The sequence below is a fragment of the Telopea speciosissima genome, chromosome 6 (assembly GCF_018873765.1).
Source record: "Telopea speciosissima isolate NSW1024214 ecotype Mountain lineage chromosome 6, Tspe_v1, whole genome shotgun sequence".
Lineage (NCBI taxonomy): Eukaryota > Viridiplantae > Streptophyta > Magnoliopsida > Proteales > Proteaceae > Telopea > Telopea speciosissima.
This window is the reverse complement of record NC_057921.1, coordinates 68,746,324-68,768,295: the sequence shown is the minus strand read 5'-3', so window position 1 is coordinate 68,768,295 and position 21,972 is coordinate 68,746,324. Positions and strand designations below refer to the sequence as shown.

General features: G+C 37.8%; 2 protein-coding genes and 3 non-coding genes across 5 annotated transcripts; 4 read left to right on the top strand and 1 right to left on the bottom strand.

The window, feature by feature from the left end:
- The first annotated feature begins 2,876 nt into the window (after positions 1-2,876).
- LOC122663612 (ubiquitin-60S ribosomal protein L40) lies at positions 2,877-7,525 on the top strand. The gene is made up of 5 exons (XM_043859211.1): positions 2,877-3,040; positions 3,162-3,248; positions 3,381-3,483; positions 7,198-7,264; positions 7,353-7,525. The coding sequence occupies exons 1-5, from the start codon at positions 2,938-2,940 to the stop codon at positions 7,377-7,379; spliced, it is 387 nt and encodes a 128-aa protein (XP_043715146.1). The 5' UTR covers positions 2,877-2,937; the 3' UTR covers positions 7,380-7,525.
- On the top strand, positions 4,331-4,465 carry LOC122666422. The gene has a single exon (XR_006333611.1). It is a non-coding gene; the product is annotated as a small nucleolar RNA snoR86 (small nucleolar RNA).
- Positions 4,674-4,808, top strand: LOC122666424. The gene has a single exon (XR_006333613.1). It is a non-coding gene; the product is annotated as a small nucleolar RNA snoR86 (small nucleolar RNA).
- LOC122666421 lies at positions 5,001-5,164 on the top strand. Its single transcript, XR_006333610.1, has one exon. It is a non-coding gene; the product is annotated as a small nucleolar RNA snoR86 (small nucleolar RNA).
- Positions 7,526-9,138: 1,613 nt separating the features above from the next.
- LOC122663609 (homeobox-leucine zipper protein ATHB-12) lies at positions 9,139-9,907 on the bottom strand. Its single transcript, XM_043859210.1, has 2 exons — positions 9,591-9,907; positions 9,139-9,497 (listed from the first exon to the last, which is right to left on the bottom strand). The coding sequence occupies exons 1-2, from the start codon at positions 9,888-9,890 to the stop codon at positions 9,144-9,146; spliced, it is 654 nt and encodes a 217-aa protein (XP_043715145.1). The 5' UTR covers positions 9,891-9,907; the 3' UTR covers positions 9,139-9,143.
- Between the last annotated feature and the right edge of the window lie 12,065 nt (positions 9,908-21,972).

Below are 21,972 nucleotides of genomic sequence, written 5' to 3'. Positions count from 1 at the left end.
TGGCCAAACTTATAGTTGCCCCCTGAACTTTCACTAATTCCACGTGAACCCCTGCTTTCCAAACTAAGTATCATTATAGTCCCTGCCGTTAGACAGAGACGTTATAACATAACGGATCCCAATTTTTGAACATCGATGGACCATTCTACCCCTTGATACAGTAAAATGACCAAAATGACCTTACCTGAAAAAAAACAAAAAACAAAAAACCTGCAACTCATCTTCCCCAAATCGTGTAGGGTTTGGGGAAGATGAGTTCTTGAATCAGAAATCAGAAATTATCCATTTCCAACTCACTCTCCCTTCCCCAACATTGAGCAGAGAAGGTGCGATCGACCCATATAATGCACACGCCACTCTATTATCATCCTTACCTCAGATTCTAATCTTTTTGTGGTAAAACCTCAGATTCTAATCTTACAAAAACGAAATCCCTCTCGTTTTCTCTCTCTCTCTCTCTTCAAACACTAATGCATATCGATTGAAGACTCTTTAAGTAATCTCGGTTGCTTCTGCATTCAGATTTCTAGGTGAGTAGACTTTTCCCTATATTTATTATCTAGTTATCTTTTTTTTTTTGTTTACCTTGTTTGATTGAATTACTAATTTATGTTGTTGATGCAAAAGTAGCATATTTGTTCTTTCGAGAACACAAATCGATTAATGGGTTTCCCAGAATCTGTTTATCTATGAGGCTTTTTAGCATATAATCGGTGTTAGATTGCTTGTTTCCAATTAAACTCTGATTGTTGTGGTAATTTTGATGCGCTGGTTTGTGTTTTTGCCCTTAGTTCTCCCATATTATGGGTTTTTTTTTTTCATTTTCTATTTTTGCTAGTTGACTTGAAGATCTTAGTGTGCTCGATTTTGTTGGATTCATCTAGTACTAATGGGGAAAAAGGCTAAAAAGAAGACACGAAGCACTCAGAAGGAGAAGCCGGTTTCCTCTGCTTCTCCTAAAACCATTCCCCCGAACTTGAATCCAACAAATGGGACTGAAGGTGCTGGAGTAGTAGTTAATGAGAGAAAGGCATGTACCCATCTTAGTAAGGGTGTTGATTTGGGTAAAATTTCTTCAAAAATTGGTTCATTGGAATCTGTTAGGTGCAAAGATTGTAGGGAAGATGCGGTTGATCAGAGAGGTCAAGTAAGGGAAAGGTCAGGTAAGGGAAGGAATAAAGCTGGGAAGAAGAAAAGAACAGGTCAAATGAATGCAAAGTCAGATTCAAAATCCATTTGGGTCTGCTTGGATTGTGGGCATTTTGCTTGTTGAGGGGTTGGTTTGCCAACAACTCTCCATAGACTTCCATTATTGATTTCTGATTCAAGAACTCATCTTCCCCAAACCCTAAAAGATTTGGGGAAGATGAGTTGTAGGTTTTTTTTTTTTTTTTTTTTTCAAGGTAAAGTCATTTTGGTCATTTTACCCTATTAAGGGGGTAGAATGGTCCATCAATGTTCAAAAATTGGGATCCGTTATGTTATAATGTCTCTATCTGACGGCAGGGACTATAATTGGTACTTAGTTTGGAAAGCAGGGGTGCATGTGGAATTAATGAAAGTTCAAGAGGACAATTGTAAGTTTGGGCATTTTTAGGGGGCATTTGGAAATAACCCTTCTTTTTTTTTTTTGTGGGTAAAATGCCTGTTTCTACTCAAATGGGGTTTGAATGGTAATACAACAAAGCAATGAGGGATCTAGAACTACCAATTTTATCAAAAAAAAAAATCTAGAACTACCAAAACAATTCATGGATATACATGGAAAGTAATATATTGAGTTTGAGTTTGACATTTAACACAGTGACTCACACTTGCTAGGATTCGGATCCTCTACTTCTGAGCTGCCCTTATTGTCGTACGCCCCAGACACAGTAAGGTGGTAAAGACCGCCTTACCCCCCATCGAGCAAGGCTGGGGTGGTCTTTTCGCCACCTTGTTGTGTCTGGGGCGCACATGGCAATAGAGGCAGCTCGGCAGTAGAGGACTCCGATGCCACTTGCCAAGCCTGAGTTCCCTGAGATCATTAGAACGTTCATGGGGAAAGATAATGCTATCTAGTAGCGTGTGGTGCGCTACCCCTATCCCCAGGCATAGGGTCACACAAAATGACCACTGCACCCCAGGCATTTTTGCCTTTTCATGGGGGTGCGGCAGTCATTTGCCCTATGTCTAGTCGCAGGTTTCTCCCTTCATGTATTTAGGGTTTTCCATACAAAATAGACTGTCCAGAGGGGGGTATAGATAGGATTAGGGGTGTAAGTTTGGCCCTGTCGGTTTGAGCCCACCTTGAGCCTGAACAGGGACTAAGTTGGATTTTTCAATCCTAAGGTGGGTTAGGGTTAAAATTTTCAAGCCTTGGTCAAGGTTTCGGCCTCGGGCTAAGCACCTAGGCCCGACCCTGTGTCAGTTTATGCTTTACAATTTATTGTTTACATTTTGTAATTTTTTGTTTAATATCTAATTATCTATTAGTTTACCAAATAAAAGGAAAATTATCTATTGAATGAAAATATTTATAATTTTAAGATTTAGATTAAGTTTTTTAACCTAAAAAAAAATCTAATGATCAATTGAGTATGAAACCAATACTCAATCACATGTCTCATAATTTTAATGCATAAGATGACATAAATGGCAAAAAACACAAGGCAAATCAGGGGCAACCAGGCCCAAACAAAAATCAGGGTCAAATCAACATCGGCTTGAGCCTGGCAGGGTTGGGCTAGGGTTTTAAAAACCTGACCCAACCCGACCCTGTTTTATCCCCGATCCGGGTTTTGAAGTGGGCCCCATGGGCTATGGGCAAAACCGGAAACCCTAGTCTTACCGATTCCCCTATAAGAGGATTCTCGACTTTCGCTCTTTAACGAAACAAGTCAAGAGTAGAGCGGCGGAGAGGCGGAGAGGCGGTTTGAAGAAGAGCAGAAGGAGAAAATGCAGATCTTCGTGAAGACCCTAACCGGGAAGACTATAACCCTCGAGGTCGAATCCAGCGACACTATTGACAATGTGAAGGCCAAGATCCAGGACAAGGAAGGTAATCAATCACCAAGCATCTTCCTGTGCATGATCAATGTATTCTTTTTGTATCGACTCGTAAGCATTTGATCAATTCCTTCTCTTACACACTGAAATATTTTGAACTCAAAACTTCTTAGGGATTCCTCCTGACCAACAGCGACTGATATTCGCTGGGAAGCAGCTCGAAGATGGCCGTACTCTTGCCGACTACAATATCCAGAAAGGTTGGGGAAAATTTTAGATATAGTTGATCTACGTACATTATTTCATTAATTCATTCATTACTTTCTGGTTTTTTTTTTTTTAATCTTTATTCTTTATCCATCATTGATTTGCATGAACCTGGATATTTCTAGAATCAACACTGCATCTTGTTCTGAGGCTTCGTGGTGGGATTATTGAGCCATCACTGATGGCGTTGGCCAGAAAGTATAACCAGGACAAAATGATTTGCCGCAAGTAAGTTAATCCTTACCCCCCCCCTCCCCGAATGAATTGTTAATGTGCGAATAGTCGATTTTGTGTCATCTAATTAGCACTTCAGTCCAAGCTCATCTACTTGTTTAAACTACTGAAAACCATGCAAAAGACTGTGTTACCACTTTAGCATGGGTTGAGAATGGAAATCAATTTATTACTGATAGAAATCCACCTTGAGTTTCGGAACACTGAAAAGCTCTGAATCCTCGAAATTCAGTATTCATTCATGCTGAAGTTCTGTGGGACTTTCAAGGAAGAACCAGAGTCATATTTATTTATAATTATTTAGTTTTTATCTTTGCTGATGGCATTATCAAAGGTGAGGTTAAAAATCGATTGTGGAGTGGAGGCATCTGTTGATGGCCATACCTTAGGTATATAAATAACTAACTCAGGGTACACCCCTTCACGAAAGAGTAAAGGGAAACATATTAACCAAAAAGAAAAAGAGATGCAATTATAAATCTTTAGTAAAAACTTGGTTTCCAAACATTATTTCTCCTTAACAGTATGCCAGATGTATTGGTTTGCCAAAGAATGGTTGATTCAGGCACATTCAAGCTTCAAACAGTAGTGTTACTTTCTCTGGTATTGTTTCTTGAATTGCGTGCACATGTATTTCATGGAGTTTGGAGTCTTTTTGTGGAATACTTCTGTTTCTTTTTGCTGGTCAATTTTTATGGGCATTTAAGATCCTAATTTCCTTGTTTCCTTTTGTCTCCTATGATAAGATTTTCTTCCCTCTTTTTTTTTGTTTGGGTATTTGTTGGGATATGGAAATAGATACGTTTAGAGATTGAAATAATTAGGATAAAACCAATTTGCTGAGCAAGGGCGTTAAAATTACAAGATGACGTGATCTTTGCATTGAAGCTTGGTGATATTGAGTAGAAGTTGCGATTCTCCGTGCCTTTCAAATCTCTCTTGGTTTTGATTATGGCCTCGAACAAGTCGCTACATTCTTCCCCACTTATTCACTCCTTTTACCCAGAATATGTTTTTAAAAAAAAAATCAAAGTATCTTCTAAGATCCTAATTTCGTAGTTTCCTTTTGTCTCCTATGATACGATTTTCTTCCCTCTTTTTTCTGTTTGGGTATTTGTTGGGGTATGGAAATAGATACGTTTAGAGATTGAAATAATTAGGATTTAGGACAAAACCAATTTGCAGAGCAAGGGCATCAAAATTACAAGATGACGTAATCTTTGCATTGAAGATTGGTGATATTGACTAGAAGTTGCGATTCTCCGTGCCTTTCAAATCTCTCTTGGTTTTGATTATGGCCTCGAACAAGTCGCTACATTCTTCTACACTTCTTCACTCCTTTTACCCATAACCTTTAAAAAAAAAATTCTAAGTATCTTCTAAGATCCTAATTTCCTAGTTTCCTTTTATCTTTTATGATGCGATTTTCTCCCCTTTTTTGTTTGGCTATTTGTGGGGGTGTAGAAATAGATACTTTTAGAGATTGAAATAATCAAAGAAACCAATTTGCAGAGCAAGGGCGTCAAAATTATAAGATGACATGATATTTGCATTGAAGGTTGGTGATGACGTGATATTTGCATTGAAGGTTGGTGATATTGACTAGAAGTTGCGATTCTCCGTGCCTTGCAAATCTCTCTTGTTTTGATTATGGCCTCGAACAAGTCGCTACAATCTTCCCCACTTCTTCACTCTTTTACCCAGAAAATGTTTTTTTTTTTTTAAATTCAATTAATATTCTAAGACTGAATTCCTTGTTTCCTTTGCCTTCTACGATACAATTTTCTCCTCTCTCTCTCTCTCTCTCTCTCTCTGGGTAATTTGTTAGGGTTTGGAAATAGATACGTTTAGATATTGAAGTTAACTGTTCTCATTACTGATTGCATTTATTCTTTTTCTGTCAAAACTTTATTATGTGGGTGTTTATTAATTTTAACCATTGATGAGTTGGTCGTGAGTCTTCTTTCCAGTCCTTACTTTGTTAATCCAGGCCTGTGATGTAGCAAAATAGCAGAAACAGACTTATTTTAGTGGAAATGATCCTTGAATTGGTTTACATGTGTTGGGTCTTTGGTCCAAGAAGTTTCCATTGTATTTGGCCATTTTAATGCCCCTAAACTAAGAATAGGAGCAAGGAATATGAGTTTAGTCAAGTAGGCTGAGTTTGCTCCAAATCCTTAGGGTTATATGAGTTGATCTTTATTCTCCTTTTTGTGTTAGTAGTTAGCTGAGCCAAATCCTGGAGATATTAGGAAATCTGATTGGGTTTTACTTTTCAGTTTATTTGGTTCTTAGTTTTTGTTGCAGTGTCAAACACTTTGCGTTCCAAACTAGTTTTACAGTATTAAATCGTCAATTTGTGACAGTTTTGAGTTCCAAACTAGTTTTAGAGTATTAGAGGTCAATTTATGACAGTTTTAGTTCCAAACTAGTTTTCCAGTATTAGAGAGTCAATATATGAATTCTACGTATTGGTTTACTTGTCAATGTTACCCACGCTTTATGACTAATGAAAGTTCAATTTTTTGCAAAAGTGCATTATTATCATGGATTCAGTACTTTGCCTAGGTAGAATTTCAAGAGACTCTTGGTGGATTCCTGTCCTATATATTTCATTATTATCATCTACTATATTTTACCAGAGTCAATAGGTCAGTCCCCTCTTTTATTTGTACTTTGTGACCCTTTGTTATTTTTGCCTATTTTTTAAAACATCAATTTTCTAATGCTAGTTTCTAGTTCTACTCTCTTAATGGCAGGACCTTCCACCTACATACTTAGTTAAGTATCTTTATTTCTTTATTTTAATTGTTATTAGGTGTTTTAGTTAAGCTAGATTAGGATTCTATAAGTCCAGTCCTGTTTTTAGTCTGTATAGATTCAATTTTTTAAGGTATTTTGTCCATATCATTTCTAAACTAATTTGATGTGGTAGAAAAGATGTTGCCTTGCAACCATGTAGGCCAAGTTAGGATTCTGCAAGTTCAGTCCTGTTTGTAGTCTGTTTAGATTCAATTTTTAAAGCTGGTATTTTGTTCATATCATTTCTAAACTAATTTGATGTGGTAGAAAAGATGTTGCCTTGCAACCATGTATTCAATCGTCAAGGAATAGAACTGGTGATTGGAAAAGTGACAAAAGAGAAAAACATGGATGGATGATTCTATGATTAAAATACCATTGTTTATTAAATGAAAAAAAATGATTATAACACCCCATTACTTTCTGTTTACATCATGGGTCTATCACAAAATCTTTTGTAGAATTTCAACATCTATTCCACTGGTATTATTCTTCATTTGTTTTAGGAATAAATCATTTAATGAACAAGGTTTTACGGACCAGTTTCCAAGGTTGGATTGGTATCAGTCAATGCCATCTGGATTGGTCGATCTAACCAAAAGCGGAAAGATCCTTCTTGTCTTGTGAAATGATCAGATAAGTGGAAATGATCAAATTGGTCATTGCTGAATGCTGAGAGCTGATACTGACAGTTAAACCATGCCTACTGATCTCTGATCAGTATGCATAATATTTTCCACTGCTAATGAGCTGCACAAACCATAGTTGTCATGCCTTCTAGACGATCCTAGGTGTTGGAGGAGGGAGAAAATCAAGGCGATGCGTTTTAACAACTATGGCACAAGCATTTCTTATCATGTGATTCTAATACCTTAATTTATTCTATTTTGTTTTTTCTTATGCTAGATGTTATGCACGCTTGCATCCCCGGGCTGTTAACTGCAGGAAAAAGAAATGTGGGCACAGCAACCAGGTACTGTGTTATATGGTGCACTTATTCCTTCTTGTGTCTCATTTATTGTGGTCATTAATAGTTTATTCCTTTGTTATTTTAACTGCAGCTAAGGCCAAAGAAGAAGATCAAGTAGATGTAACGTTAAGGTGTTGGTAGGGATGGTAGTATCTTGGAGGATATGTTTTAGGACGATATTTGGAAGCCCTGCTTGTGAGAATTTTATCATGACCCTCAAACAACGATGTTGTGAATTTTGTGTTAGCCGTTTTGTGCTTTGACTAATATGATAAGCGCAGAGTACTTCATCACTTAAATCACTTGCCATGATATGACTGGGTATTTTGATCGAGTGCTTGTTCCCCTAGGTTTCTACCGAGCGTGGATGTTGGCCAATGAACCGAATTGGATTATTCCAATTCTTATTCAGGCCGATTCAGACTTATGCTGGATGAATCTTAAATCAAAATTGGAATCGATGGAGACCTATTGCTGATTCTACTTGAACTATTGATTGAAAAGAATGTATAATCACTGGTTATTTTACCAAATGGAGATGTGAAGGTTGTATAAAAAAAATGAAGTTTGTTTCATAAAATAAAAATTGGAAAAAGAATTATTCAGAAGTGTGTCCTACGCAGCACTCCAATGAGTCTATCTCTCCTCCCCATGTGATAAGGCACCTTTGCCCCATTGTTTCTAGGAAGGGAGAGAGGCACATGGGATAGCTGGTTAAGGCCACACTCCCTGATAGGAATAGAAGGATATATTTTATTTTATTTGCTAGGCCAACTAAAGGATATGTTGATCCTTTGTTGCTGTCTTAGAAACCTTGAATGCCTGATACCGCAATTATCATAAATTTAAGGTGTTTGCAGAGACCATGTTATGGACCTATGTATACATGGGAGCTCTTTGTGCATCACTGTTGTAATATTTTGGACATGTTAAATATACTGGCCGATTAAAGGCAGCCCTATTTACACCCTTTCCAAAAAAAAAAACTGAACACAGCCCTATATTTTTTCAATTTAAGAGTCTCACATCTAGGTCTGAAAGATCTCTATAATTTCCTTGGAAGACATTTCTCATCACTTGTCAGTTAGCTAGTGGGCTCCGCTTGAGAGATTGAAATGCCAACATATTGTGATCATTTACAAAACACCCCCCCCCCCCCGCCCACCGAGATATGTAGATTAGTTTTGGAGATTTGACAAGCATGAGAAAGGGAATACGTATAATCTTATCACTCACTCTTTTGGCAATACAATCTCTAAGCCAGGATCTTCATACAAGTTAGATTAAATTCTTTTCTAGTTGAAATGTTAGATTGTGGTTGATACAGTAGTAACACTGTCTTGATATCATCTTATCATTTGCATCCATCTATGTTTGTTCATTTTGGTTTTACTGTCTCTGTCATTTATTCATAAATCATGTATTATATATACAACAGAAACTTACCACTAAAACCGGGAAATAAGCCAAAAATATAGGAGTTGGGAGTCACAAGCTGGACTGAACTAGACTGGATTGTGTGGGCTTTGGTTCAATGTGTTCTTTAGACACGTACCAAAAGTAATATCTCCAAGCCAACTAATGTGCATGCTTTGGATTAAACTTGAATCCCTTGTGTCTCTTTTATTCCCAAGCTACTCTCCCGCTCAGTGCCTCCTGTATGTTCGTTGTACCCCTTCTTCCCCAAAATTTGTTTCCATTCTATTGGTGCTAACCAGTAATACGGCCATGATAGTTTCCGCTCGCAATTGGATTAGATGTCGCCACAGCTATTTGCACCCAAGATAGGTCCTTGGACAATAAAAACACTCTGTCATAGCAGTAGGAACAGAGGATTATCTCCTCGGCTGGTTCATGAACTCTGGAATTTTTGTTTAGATTTTTAAGTCCAGAAGTCCCACCATTGTGAATCAGTAGATGACTGACCGAAAGGATTTCCAGAATCAAAACTACACCAATTTTCAGGTGGTGTCAATGCATCGTCTGGGGGTTCGACTATGTTGAGGTCAGGTTCTTCCCGGCCGAAGCACTCTGTAATTCTGCTATTTTCGCCATTCAAGCAGAGCATCCCACGACCTTCTTCTTTCAGTTGGAGACTGTACTTTGTTTCAGCTTCTTCACATCTGGCGTCTCCATTATCAGAGTCGCCGTCTGTGCTGTTTCCAGCCAAATCAAATCTGCTCCAGCTGCTGCTCCCCGCCTGTGGCTTCCCAAGATGATCGTTTAGTTTCTGCAACTGTTGGATCTTGTAAAAATCTTTAGATGATGAACAATAAAGTAGTAGAAGAATAGAAGAAGATCGAGGAGGAATAAGGAGAGTTAGTTTTACCTGGGATAGTAAGGACTGGTTTTCTTTCTTCAAAGACTCGAATCGTGACGCTAAAGCGTCATAATTGGCTCGCAGTGTGGTGTAGTCATGCTCAAGCTGCTTTGACTTCCACCGAGCTCTTCTATTCTGGAACCATATGGCAACCTGGCGGGGATGTAATCCAAGTTCTTTCGCCAGCTGCAGCTTCTTCAGGGGCTCAAGCTTTGACTCCAATTCAAAAATGGTTTCCAACGACTTGATCTGTTCATCACTGAAACGCCTCTTGTTCCTGTCCTTCTTCTTCCTCTTCCTTTCAGTCATCTTGATGATCAGCTCCGGGTCCGGAACGATGGTGAGGGACTCAAACTTTTCAGGCCTAACTCCTGATGTTATAGAGTATTCCCCTCTCCCCGACATCTTATTGGTTATTTTATCTTCTTAGTATTGGTTCTGCACTCGATCCCAAGCTACTACTGTTACTACTACTCATGTGGGGTTGGCTCTGAGGAAAGAGGGAGAGGTAATTTTGGGTGAGTGTTTGTGGAGAATGGGGATTTCAACCTCCTGCGATATATATATATATATATATATATATATATATATATAGCATAGTTAGAAAGAGAGAAAGAGAATGAGAAGAGAGATGATATTATAGGGCATCTAACCAACTTTCTTTCCTCATTTTAACAGGAGGAATCGAGGATGCGTTTCATAAGCGCTCTCTCTCTCTCTCTCTTTCTCTTTCTCTGTCTATATAGTCTATAGATAGACTATGTCTATATATGTAGGTAGGGCGGGGGTGATATGGTCTATGCCTATACGGTTGTGTACGACGGAGAGAAGAGATTCCATTCCAATACCAGTAGTGGGTGGGGTTGTTGCGACAAAAGGTGCTGGGGGTGCTGAGGTCATTATAGAGAAATGGCACCACTAGGGCGTGCCCATCTGTCTCTGCTAAAATTCTTTCTTCCCAACATCAGTCGTTTTTCTTTTTGATGGAGGCTTTGGGATTTGGTCCTATGAACGTGTCAGTGGATACATGGTTTAACGTTGCCATGTGTGGGGGACGTTTCCTTTCAAAGTTTGAAAGAGTGGTCGCGTTGTCACTTTCTTGGGGATGGTGAAGTGTCTGCTTTTGATTGGCAAAAGTTATATGTACAGGTGCTAGATTATCATAGGAGGAACCAATCTCACGATTCTAGACTCTTATTAGATATCCATCATCTCTCTCTCTCTACTTCTTCTGTACATAATCATAAGAATGTATGCGAGTGCTCTTCCCTTTTCTATATATCCAGTTTAGTTTAGTTTAGTCGTCCTATTAGATAAGGGAAAGGAGTGGGGCATTTAATTAATTAATTTATTTTTTTCATTTTGATTCTCTCTCAACAACCCTCCCTCCATTGATCTATATAATTGAGATCCTTTGTCCTCCACGCCTTCAATGTGGAGGGGGCTAAGGGTTTCAATGGCCCATACTTAATTACTACCTTAAAAATTAAATTCTGTTTTCTGCTCTCCCAAGTCCCAAACTCCCAACCCAACAATAAAATTAATTTTGTTAATTGTATAGAGGTCGTGTGTTTTGTCTTGATGATCCTAATATCTGCTGCCATGTAGCAGCATCCAGTGTAATGCAACACTAAAGGTTTGTGGTTTGGATGAAAACCTAAATTTAATAAGTGACTAATCCATAAACATTAAAATGGTCCTTTCCTAGATTTTTTTATTCAGAGACCGGCCCCACTTGTGCCTAAAAATTGTGACCCATTATTTATATAACCTTGTCTGTCTTTGTTAGCATTCATCCGTAAAAAAAAAGGGGGAAAAAAATGAAAACGAAAGTTTCCTCCCATGAATTTTTTCTAGATAGATAGGCACATCTGGAGGGGTTCTCTAGACGGGTCACCTATTTCTGTTACGTGGAAAGGTTGTCACGTGTCAAACATATTCAGATAACCTTTTCCCTTATTTCAAGGTCTTTCTTAAGAGAAACGGAACCCCAATCCTTTGAAGCCTTCAAAGAAAGAAGAGGGGGGGGGGGGGGGGAGAAGTGGATAGAAGTGAGCAAATTGCGCACGGTGCAGATCAGAAGATGAGCATTTCATTACGTTAAACAAAGTTTAGTTTGAGAAGAGTTGGGCTTCTTGAAGTGGACAACATTGACTCTCTAATTGATATGATGGAACTTTACTAATTCGTGGATCGACTCCCACGGGGCTGAATCTGGTCTGGCTGGCCAAAACAAAACTAACATTGGGCAGGCTTGCTCTAAATTTTAAACCCTAGTGTGTAGATCAAAGGTTTTACTTATCGGTCTCTGCCTATTGTTGTGTCCGATTCAAGATTAAAAAATCACTTTTCAATTTAAAAAAAACAACCCCATTTTTTTTTTTTTAAATCCATATCAGCTCTCGGGCTCCAGTGATATTATGCTCAGAAAAGTGAGTCTATACCAGGACTTCACAGCTCAGTGTGATCCAAGCTCAAAATTAGTCCTGTACGCACAATTACGAATACATTTCTTCTATACTTCGGGCTGTGTCAAAGGCCCAAGTCATCTTCACACTGGAACAAGTTAAGCCCATTCCAATTCCAGGCTCAGTGAGGTAAATTTGGGCTCACACAAACCCAGCCCAATATTTTGCCCTTCTTTCCAACCTAAAGATACACGGGACTAATATATGACAAAATAAGGTATGAAGTATGAATTTTGACCAAAGAAGAGAGAGAGAGAGAGAGAGAAATATGACTTGTAATTGAATAATCAGTTTGGTCTAAGGCATGGAAGAAGTTCTGAAATTGGGCCTTAGATATGATGTGCAGTTGAAGTATGGATGTGAATGGATAGTGGGAAATTCAAAAAAAAAAAAGAAAAGCCTATAGTTGAAAACCATAATCGATTTTAGAAAACTATTCAAATATGTTCAAAAGCTAATCCAATGTATATGGATATTTCAATTTCAGACGAATCCGGCCATAATATTCTCATTTTATATATGTACTCAAAAAATATGTATGACAACAGGATCCAACTCTTCTCTAGGGAGGGAACCTGGCGCCTAAGGAGCACCAAAGGGGGTTTTCAAGGGTTGGGTTGTGCCGCACACATCCCGGTGCATGCCTAGTCAACCATCAGGATGTGTGCGGTACAAACCAACAGCTGGATGCCCCCCTTGGGCACTCCATTGAGCTCCCTATAGATGAGATCAATCCATGACAACGTCACCTTTTGATAATGACACAATGATATTTCACTTTCAACTTATTCTTGAAAACCTTTTTATAACTGTATCTTATAAACCTTTGGGGAATAAGGCAAGGATGTGTTGAAATAAAGTGAAGTTGTAAATACGCGTACCTATATCAAAAAATTATATGAGAAAATTTATCAGAGACAAATGCGAATGGTATTACTTTTGACTCAAAGTCAGCACGTTTACATCCCAAATTTAAAGAACTAAGCGCACCCAACCAGCTGACACTCCCCTATTTACACTATTCAATTTCAATTGTGCTCAGCTCTTTCTGCATATATATATATATTCGAGAAAATGGCGTCACCATTATCACAAAACCTTAAGAAAAGAAATGAAAATGCGTGTAGACAGCTTTTGGAGGGGAAATGGAGGAGAATGAACGAAAGAGAGGTTGAAAGTGTTAAATCTGCTGAGACAATGGTGAGGTTAGAAAGTGTGATCCAACTAAATTTACTTTTTGCGGGCGTTTCAGTCCAAGTAAATAAGTAGAAAGCTTTCCTATTAATTAACCCTAGCTTGCTTTACCTTTTAACTCGCAAATAAACATTTTGGTGGATATACCTATTCGGCCATTCCCATACTTTTTTGGTCTTCTTGAGTCAAATTTGTAAAAATTTATAAGAAGCCACTTTTAAGAAACTTCATGAAAGCGAGATGACCTTGACCTTCCATCCAATTGGTCTGTCCAAGTTTCTAACACAAACCCTAAGACTTGTTCGTGGGTGTTTCCCGAGCACTCAAGAAAGAAAGAAGAAGAAATTTCTACCATCTTTCCTAAAAATAGTTGTGAATGCACAAACTAACAGACCAAAAGAAAAAGGCCGCCAATCCCCTTGATTAGCCACATTTCGATTTATGCTAAGAGTAGTACTACATCGCAAATAGGATTGGTATCAGGCCCTATATATATATATATGCTTTCTAAGCCGTCCAACTATCGTAGGCTAAAGGTGTTTAATTGGTTGGTTCAAAATAGGAAGGCCAGAAATCAATATCTAACTATTGATTAACCAATTCTAATATCTCAAATCAAAACCAATTTATAAACGGTCATGGATAAATGGTTTTTATCAAGTTCAATTTTGGTTTCGATTTTCTTGCCCGTTTGAGTTAATAGTTTTCAATAAAGAAATCAACCACTTCTGAACTTGAACCACCACATCAATAGCCAAATTGTGACTTAAAGGAATAAAAATTATTTAACATAATTTACATGGTGTAAATCCATTAGTGGATGAGAATTATTTCGTATTCAACCTGCTCTGATACCACTTGTTAGGTATTTGGCTAGAACGCATCTTCAAAAGTTATTAATTGTTGAGAAGAGGATACTTAAAAATACCTATTAATCTATCCACACATCTCCATTCATATCGGATGAAACTATTTTTTCCATTTACAATATGAAACCTTAACGTACATTTTGACCATTTGGATTCTCCCATAAAAAATGACAACATTGAGAAGATGCGGTTAAGGAAGCGCCAGTAGCTCATATCATTAATTCAGGCCTTGGATCCTCTAGGTTTTCAGCTCAAAACATTGGGTTATGCATTTCGGCAATTCGCCATGGGTGGAGGAGAACATTTGGGTCTTGAACGTTGGCACAGTTAAAGATTTTTATTTTTCCTCTTCCTCTTAATACTCTCTGTGAAGAGATCGATGAGTTAAGCACGTAGTCATATACAGTACGTAATACTGACATATAAAATAAATAAATTAAATTAAAAAAAAAAAAAAAAAGTAATCAGAAACGGAACACGAGAAGGAGTCACACAGTACGTGTGTCTGCGTCGTCTTTGTATTCGTGTTATATACGGAGTATATGATTTCTCAATCAAGAGTCAAGACTTCTCTCTTTATTTATTGTAAAGAAACACATCCAAATGAAAAATCCTTCATCCCCAAAGAAAGATTTAAAAAAAAAAAAAAAAAGAGACTTTAATATGCGGCAAAAAGCTACCACGGAAGGTCTCTTATCTTTTCAACTACTCCTATTCCTTTAGCTGTAAGGTTATTTATGGAAGAAAGAGAAAGAGAAAACAAAAAAGACATGGATGATTGAGAGAGAGCGGGACAATGCGTTTTGAGAAAGAGATAGAGAGAGAGAGAGAGAAAGAGAGAGAGATAACAGAGAAAGACAGAGTGGGAGTTGGGTCGTCCTCGGTATTCTTTTCCTTTTCTATTTCTTTTTTTTTTTTATTTTTCATTAAATAACAAAACATTTATAAAAGGACTGCGCTGAGGAGTGACGAAGGCGATCCTTATATATATAACAGAAAGGAAAATCTGAGTTTTTAACTCTTTAGTAATAATAATCTAAGCAAAAATTTGGATTTGGAGATATTATATAATATGAGGAGGACAAAGCTAAGCTAAGCTAAGCTAATTTAAGCTGTGAAGCTGTGAGAGGTTGGGGAGGGGAAGGGAAGGGTTGGTTGTCGCAGCTTGCAGGTGATCAGGGAGTGAATGAGGGGATATCTTACGTGTTGTTACTAAGTAAATAAATAAATAAATATATATATATATATATATATAGTTGTTCAATAGCTCGTCGCTATTTTCGAGGTCTCTTAATTTATTAAACAAAGAAACGGCCGTTGAGACTCAAGTGGAGCACGTAGGGTAACTAGCTAGCGTCTTTTCCGTTTGTCACTCTCACTTACTCTGCATCTGATATTCTGATCACACTGCTCAACAACAGAACACAACCTACCCCACCCAATCCTTCATTCAGTCATTCATTCTACTATTTCAATTTTCTCTTCACAAGCTGTTGCCGTTGTTGGCAGGTGGAGCCGTGGAGGTGCCTGGCTCACTGGCAGCACATCTTACGGGAGGTTTTGCCTTTCCTTGTTTCCTTTCCCTGATTTTCTGAATGAATGTTCTATACAAAAAAACATTAAAAAAAAAAAAGAGATTTTCTGAATGAATGTCTATTTATTTTGCCATGTGGATACACGATTATCTATTTCCACCGTTGGATAGAGAAAACATCATTTATAAATTAATCTCATATTAAATTTTAGATTATAATTCAATCAAAGGGAAAATGTTCTTTGTGCCACAATGCAGGCTGTGCGTAGGCACATGGGCCTGTCACGTAGGGAGGGGTATGGTGGTCCTTACACCCACTCCCATGTGCTTGGATGCAGCCTGCACTGCGGCACAGAGAATTGCACCCCTTCAATCAAATACCCAATTTTAGATTATCCTACGTACCATGGTGTGGTTGTTGTTGCTTGAAATTGAATTGGCATGAAAGACTTTTGTATTTGCTAACAATTACAAAATAAAGTACTAATAAATAAGCAAGTTAGTTAAAGGGTTTTCAAATTTAAAATATTTCTAGTGTTTGCATTTTCACTTTTAGTGTTCAATAGAAACCCTATTTAATTAACACACAAACGGATATTCCTCCTTCATTAGCAAACTATAACTTTTTCGTATAACCCTATGTGGGGCTAATGATATGATTTTCTTTTCCATAGTCCATACCATGGAAATTGGAAAACCCTTTTCACACTGCGTTTAGCCTTATTACCATTTTTTAAAGGGTGACTGGTTTATGGGTGTCTAGCGGCCCTTTTGGGTTAGATTTAACCTAAACCATTCTAATGCGATTTGGCCCAACTTTTCTTTATCCTCACTATGATGCAAACCTGCTTACAAGCCTGGTCTCAACCTAGATTATTCCCCCCACCCACGTTCCACTAGAAAATTATCATCTCCAGTTTGCTGATCGGCCCAGTTCTCTAGTTCCTCTAATAGGAGGATGATGGATCCCACCTGGACAGGGTGCTTGGACATGGATAGAGAGATCATTTCAGCCAACCTTTATTAGAGGAACTGAAGAACTGAGCCGGTCAGGTGATAAAAATCCCGCTCCACTCTTTTGGGTACTCAACCTAGACTTGAGTCTTTTGTATCTAAACTTAAAATTCTGTCTAATTAAGGGATACTACCTACCAAGTAGCAACTGCAAGTCAATTTAAGACAACACAGTCCTAGCATGCACAAGTTGTAATTAGAGATACTATGAAATTGGGATATAGGCAGCTGGTAGAGATATAGGGAATCATGTCACATTCAAACATGCGGGCCGGGTTAACTAGACAAGGAAGGCACTAATTCTAGGCTATATAATTAGATATGTGGATGGATGGGCTTATTATATCTTGACAATATAGATAGATAGACCTAGCTAGCTAGTGTTTCTACTGCAATTATTAATTTGTTTAAATGCATATTTGTAGTCAAAATTTGAGGACTTGGAGGGGGTTGGCTGGCTATATTGACTTGTCGTGCTGCCACCATACTACCCCACATTATTGACCCATCTTTATCAAATATGAAGGGAGTCAATTAATTCGTTACAGTTTGACATAAGACTAGTCATCGATCCTGACCAAATACGTCCATTAATTTTAACCCTTATCCACAGCCCATGCTCAGCGTTTCTATGATCGAGTTCGACTCTGCAAGCTTGAGGGTTTTAATTACATGCCCACCACTTAATCATATGAAAAGTTAACTAGTGTTTACATATATTTAAACTACCTCCGATCATTACAATAAATCTCATTTTTTATGCAGATCTTTTTTCTTAGACCTAATCAGTTCTATTTATAAGTATATTTGTTACTAGTCTTAATCTATGCATGTCCTTCTTCACCACTTCTCCTATACTCATTTTATAGGTGGAAAATATCGTTGTCAAAAAAATATAGATGATCAAAAATAATTTATTTGACAAATTCAATGGCAAATTTTAAGTTCTCAAAAGAAAAAGAGAAAATAAAATAAATGGCCGAGTTAAGCTACTTGTTTGGAGATCATAGAATTTTCAAAATTTTTATTCCATTTATTGGTACTGCGTGCAAAATTTAGGAATTAAACAATCTTACAATAGGGTTAATCGTTACTTGATAATCCACAGATGCAGATTTTCCTAAAAGGAAATCTACACTGAACCTCTTAAGTGATCCAATTCAACATATATAGCTATGTATTATTGTTACTCTTTATGTTTGGAATTATAATTCCTAAAAACACATCAATGTAACAATCATATGAATAGAAACACCCAAAATTTTCCCTAACAATAAAAATATAAAATATAATATTAAGACATACAAATGCCCAATAATGGATCGAGTTTTCTTTCATTCACAGTGGGGCGCTTGGATGAGACACCAACCAGGGGTATTTTCCACATATAAATGGAGGATCTGTATGGTAACCTTTCAAAAAATTAATTCCGATGTTTTTTCTAATTCTAAGGTAAAATTAAAACAGATTGTGTATGTGGTGAAGCCGAGATGGTGAACCCTACTCCACGGGTTTAGGAAAACCTGGAGAGGATTTTTATCCGGAAAACTTCCCCCCTCTCTAAATAATGTCATGGACTTTGTAGTCTTATGGTTTTGACTGAAGGTTATAGGTTGGCTTTGCAATGTCATAAGAGTGAAGAATCTGAAGTCTGAACGGTCCAACTAGGGCAAAAGAGGTTGTGGTGGTAGTGTGGGACTGTGGGTTGTCCACCACTCACTCACCCGTGAACGATATTTATGTGGGCAATGGAACCCACGATCACAGGGCCATTATTGTCTTTGTATTTATCAACATCGGAAGTACGACGACCGTAACTGACGGAGACGATAGGAGGAGTGAGAGAGTGAGAGAGTGAGAGAGAGAGAGAGAGAGGCCCTGAACCTATTTGTAGGTCGTCGTCTCGAATCCCTCGCCGGGCGTAAAAACCAGCGCTGAAAACGAGAGTCCCCTCCGCTTCTCTCACCTCTTATGGCTCTTATGGCTCATGGCCAAAAGTAAGAAAAAACTGTAGAGAGAGAGAGAGTATATTTTTTTTGGGTAACAGAGAGAGGGAGTATATTAGGGATACAAAGGCAATTAATTTATGCTAATCTTTTTGGTTTAGTTTTATAATCTGACTTATCGGGGGCCGCTCAATAACTCAACTACTTTTCTGACTCATTTTTTCTCGGGTTTTGTTTTCTGTGATTCCTTCTTTCCATCCTAATCTGATATTTAATATTTGATTATCGATATCTCTCAGATCCTACGGTCCAAAATATTTGACCATAATAGTAATGGTCATATAAGAGATCCAACGGTCCCATGCCCTGATAACGTTTCCCACTTTGAGAACGATAGAATGATAGGGATACTGTTTCCGGGTATCTTATAGCTACATATCAAATAGGGTTTTTTTTTTTTAAATCTCATAAATTGGACGGTGGATAATGAGTTTGAAATGCAGTTGCAGGGGGGGCACGATGCGTCAGTGCATGGGGTTGTGGGTCATTTGTGAAACCCATTTCTCCAAATTTTCTCCATTTCTAATTTCCAATAGGGTAAGGTAGGTAGGGTCGGGACAGTGCTGCCCTGTTTTGTCTTTTTACGTCGTCTTTCTTCACCCAACCCTTTCTCCCCCTATCTCTTTCTCTTTAGGTCTCCTCCTCCTCCTCATTCGAGACCCTCTTATAACACCACACACGATCCTTCTCTTTAACGTCTTCACATACACAATTCCATCTCTCATCTCCTCTTCTTATACTCAGAGGGAAGGAGAGGGTTCTCAGTTGCAGTACTCTTGACGATAAGGAGGGAGGGAGAGAGAGAGAGAAAGAAGGAAGGAAGCTTTCTGTTTGAGGGGAATGTTGTCTGGCTCGAGGCCACCAACACAATCGATTGAGATCGATGAAGTATAGATCTTTGTATATCTATGGCATCAATCAATTAAACTGTTGTGTACAAGTGTCGTCGGACCAGGCTTCATTCCCCTCAATTACTGCTTTCATCTACGCCCCGATCATCTTCTTCAGCTCTTCTTCACCTTCTTTTCCATCTGGTTGCTTGATCATGGTCTGGATCTGGTTTACCAAGGTGGGTTTTTTTCAGTATCTGATACCCTGTCGTCGAATTTTGAGTGCTTATGTTTTCTTCATGGAGTTGCTGTATTTATAGAGAAAATTGAGGTAGTTATATATAATAAGGGTTGGGGGGGGGGGGGGAGATGAGCAGATTGGTGTAATGATGAGTATTTTGACTGCTACTCCACTTCGTTTTCTGAGTTCTGACTAGTTGGAGAAAGGTTTTCATCATTACTCCCTTTTCTATTTTTATTTTTGTCAGTCCAGACCCAACTCTTATCCTTTCTGGTTCATCTATCTATCTATCTATCATTGGGATACTAGTGGTTTTTTTTCATGATGACTTCTAGCATCAGATCTGTCCGTTTCCGATATTTTCAGATCCATCTCTGTAACTTTGGTTTTCTTTTTTTTTCTTTTTTTTTTCATACACTTCCTGCTTCCCCGTTTTAGGTTTTCATAGTATAGATCTATGTTTTCCGATTCTCCATGCCGAAAAGAAGTTAAAGAACTTACAGGGAAACACAAATCTGTGCCTATGTTTTGCTTCTTTTTTTTTTGGTCTTTGAAAAATGATGATTATTAAGTACTTGAAAAGAAATTTCATTATTCATCCATGATTAATTATTATGGTTATTGTTGCTAAATCTGATCTGATGCTGTTAGAATGATTTCTGTTAATTCTTATCGATCTTGCAGAACTGTGTAATCTCTCTCCACTTTCTATTTTCTCAATTACTTTTTCCCACCTTTTTTTTTTCCCCTGAAGAACTTTATTCTTTTCCTGCCTTAAACTGGGATCGAGCATCCGCTTGATTCCAAAGAATTTTCATGCATGGATGTGATGGAGTGATGGATGGATAAAAGACAGAGGGCTGATCGAATAATGGGGTTTTGTAGAATCGATTCTTCTCCTCCGATCACCGGTCAAAGATTTTTTTCTTTCTTTTTAAAGATCTTTTTCTTGTTACTTTTTATTTCCTTTTTCATTGAATGGTAACCTGTGTTGCTTTATTTATCTTTAGCTTAGCTTTTGTAAAGCGAATGCTGAAACTCTGTTGTGTTTCTCTACTGCGAAAGAAATGGGAAAGAATAATCTTTAGAAGGATCATTACACGTTCAAACCTTTAATTTTTATGATTCTGGAATCTGGATTGACTTCCTTTCCCCCCCCCCCCCTCTTCTGCTACTGCTGTTTCTTTGTTTTCTTTTACTGCAAATATTGAGCTGAACCTTACTTTAATGGGGTTTCTTGGTTCTTACACACTCACAAGATAAAACAACATTGATGAATGAGGTAAAACTACAAGTTTTCTTCTTTTTTCTTTCATCTATAGTGAGATTTGTATCCCAGCTATCATCTTTTCAATCAGAGTTCAGGTACAGTTCTGAAATGAAATAGAAAGGAATCAAATCAGGAGATTTGAAAGAACGAGAGAAAGAGATGAAGACAAAGACGTGGGATGGGAATGGCACTGGTGGTGGTGGTGGTGGGTGATTCAGGGAGAACCAACAACGCCCCATGAGCCCACTGGTGAAGGAAAATTACTCCCTTTATGTTAGTGAATATAGACTGCACGCAGGGCACAGAACGTCAGCAAAGAAGCCATGGATGATTCCTCTCTCTCCATCCTTAAAACTCTTATTACTTATTAAATGAGATCTGATCTTTACATGCATTTGGTAAAACGATATGTCAGTAAAAGCAAGAATTCAAATTTCAAATCGGTTAGGAATCTAGGAAACAAAAGTAAGTAAAGTTTTTGACTTATCCACTCCTTCTCAATTACATGTTTTTGGATTTTGTTTTTATCTTAGTTGTCATAATTACTCGTTTAAAAGATGTCCTATATATACATGTGCATGAAACTTTAAATCATTTTTGTTAAGTGTAGATCAGTACAATTTGGACTTGATTAATTAATTAAATGAATGAATTATTATTATTATTTTTTTATTTTGATAATTTGAGTTTTTTGTAGGGATTTTTAAAACCGGGACCGATCCCGGTCGGACGGATTCTCTATAGAAACTACTCAAACTAGTAAGTTATGGTGTTTTTAAGCTGATTCATATCAATTTTAGATCGATTCCAGCCATTCTGATGGGGTACTACAGTTGCATAGTAGAAGGAAACTGTTTCTGCCTTTTGGGAAAATTGGATTTTTTTTTTTATAACTTTGCACACAAAAAGTGAAACACTAGCTGGTTAATCCCTCGGTATTAGAGACGACATTGGTGGGTTTGGTT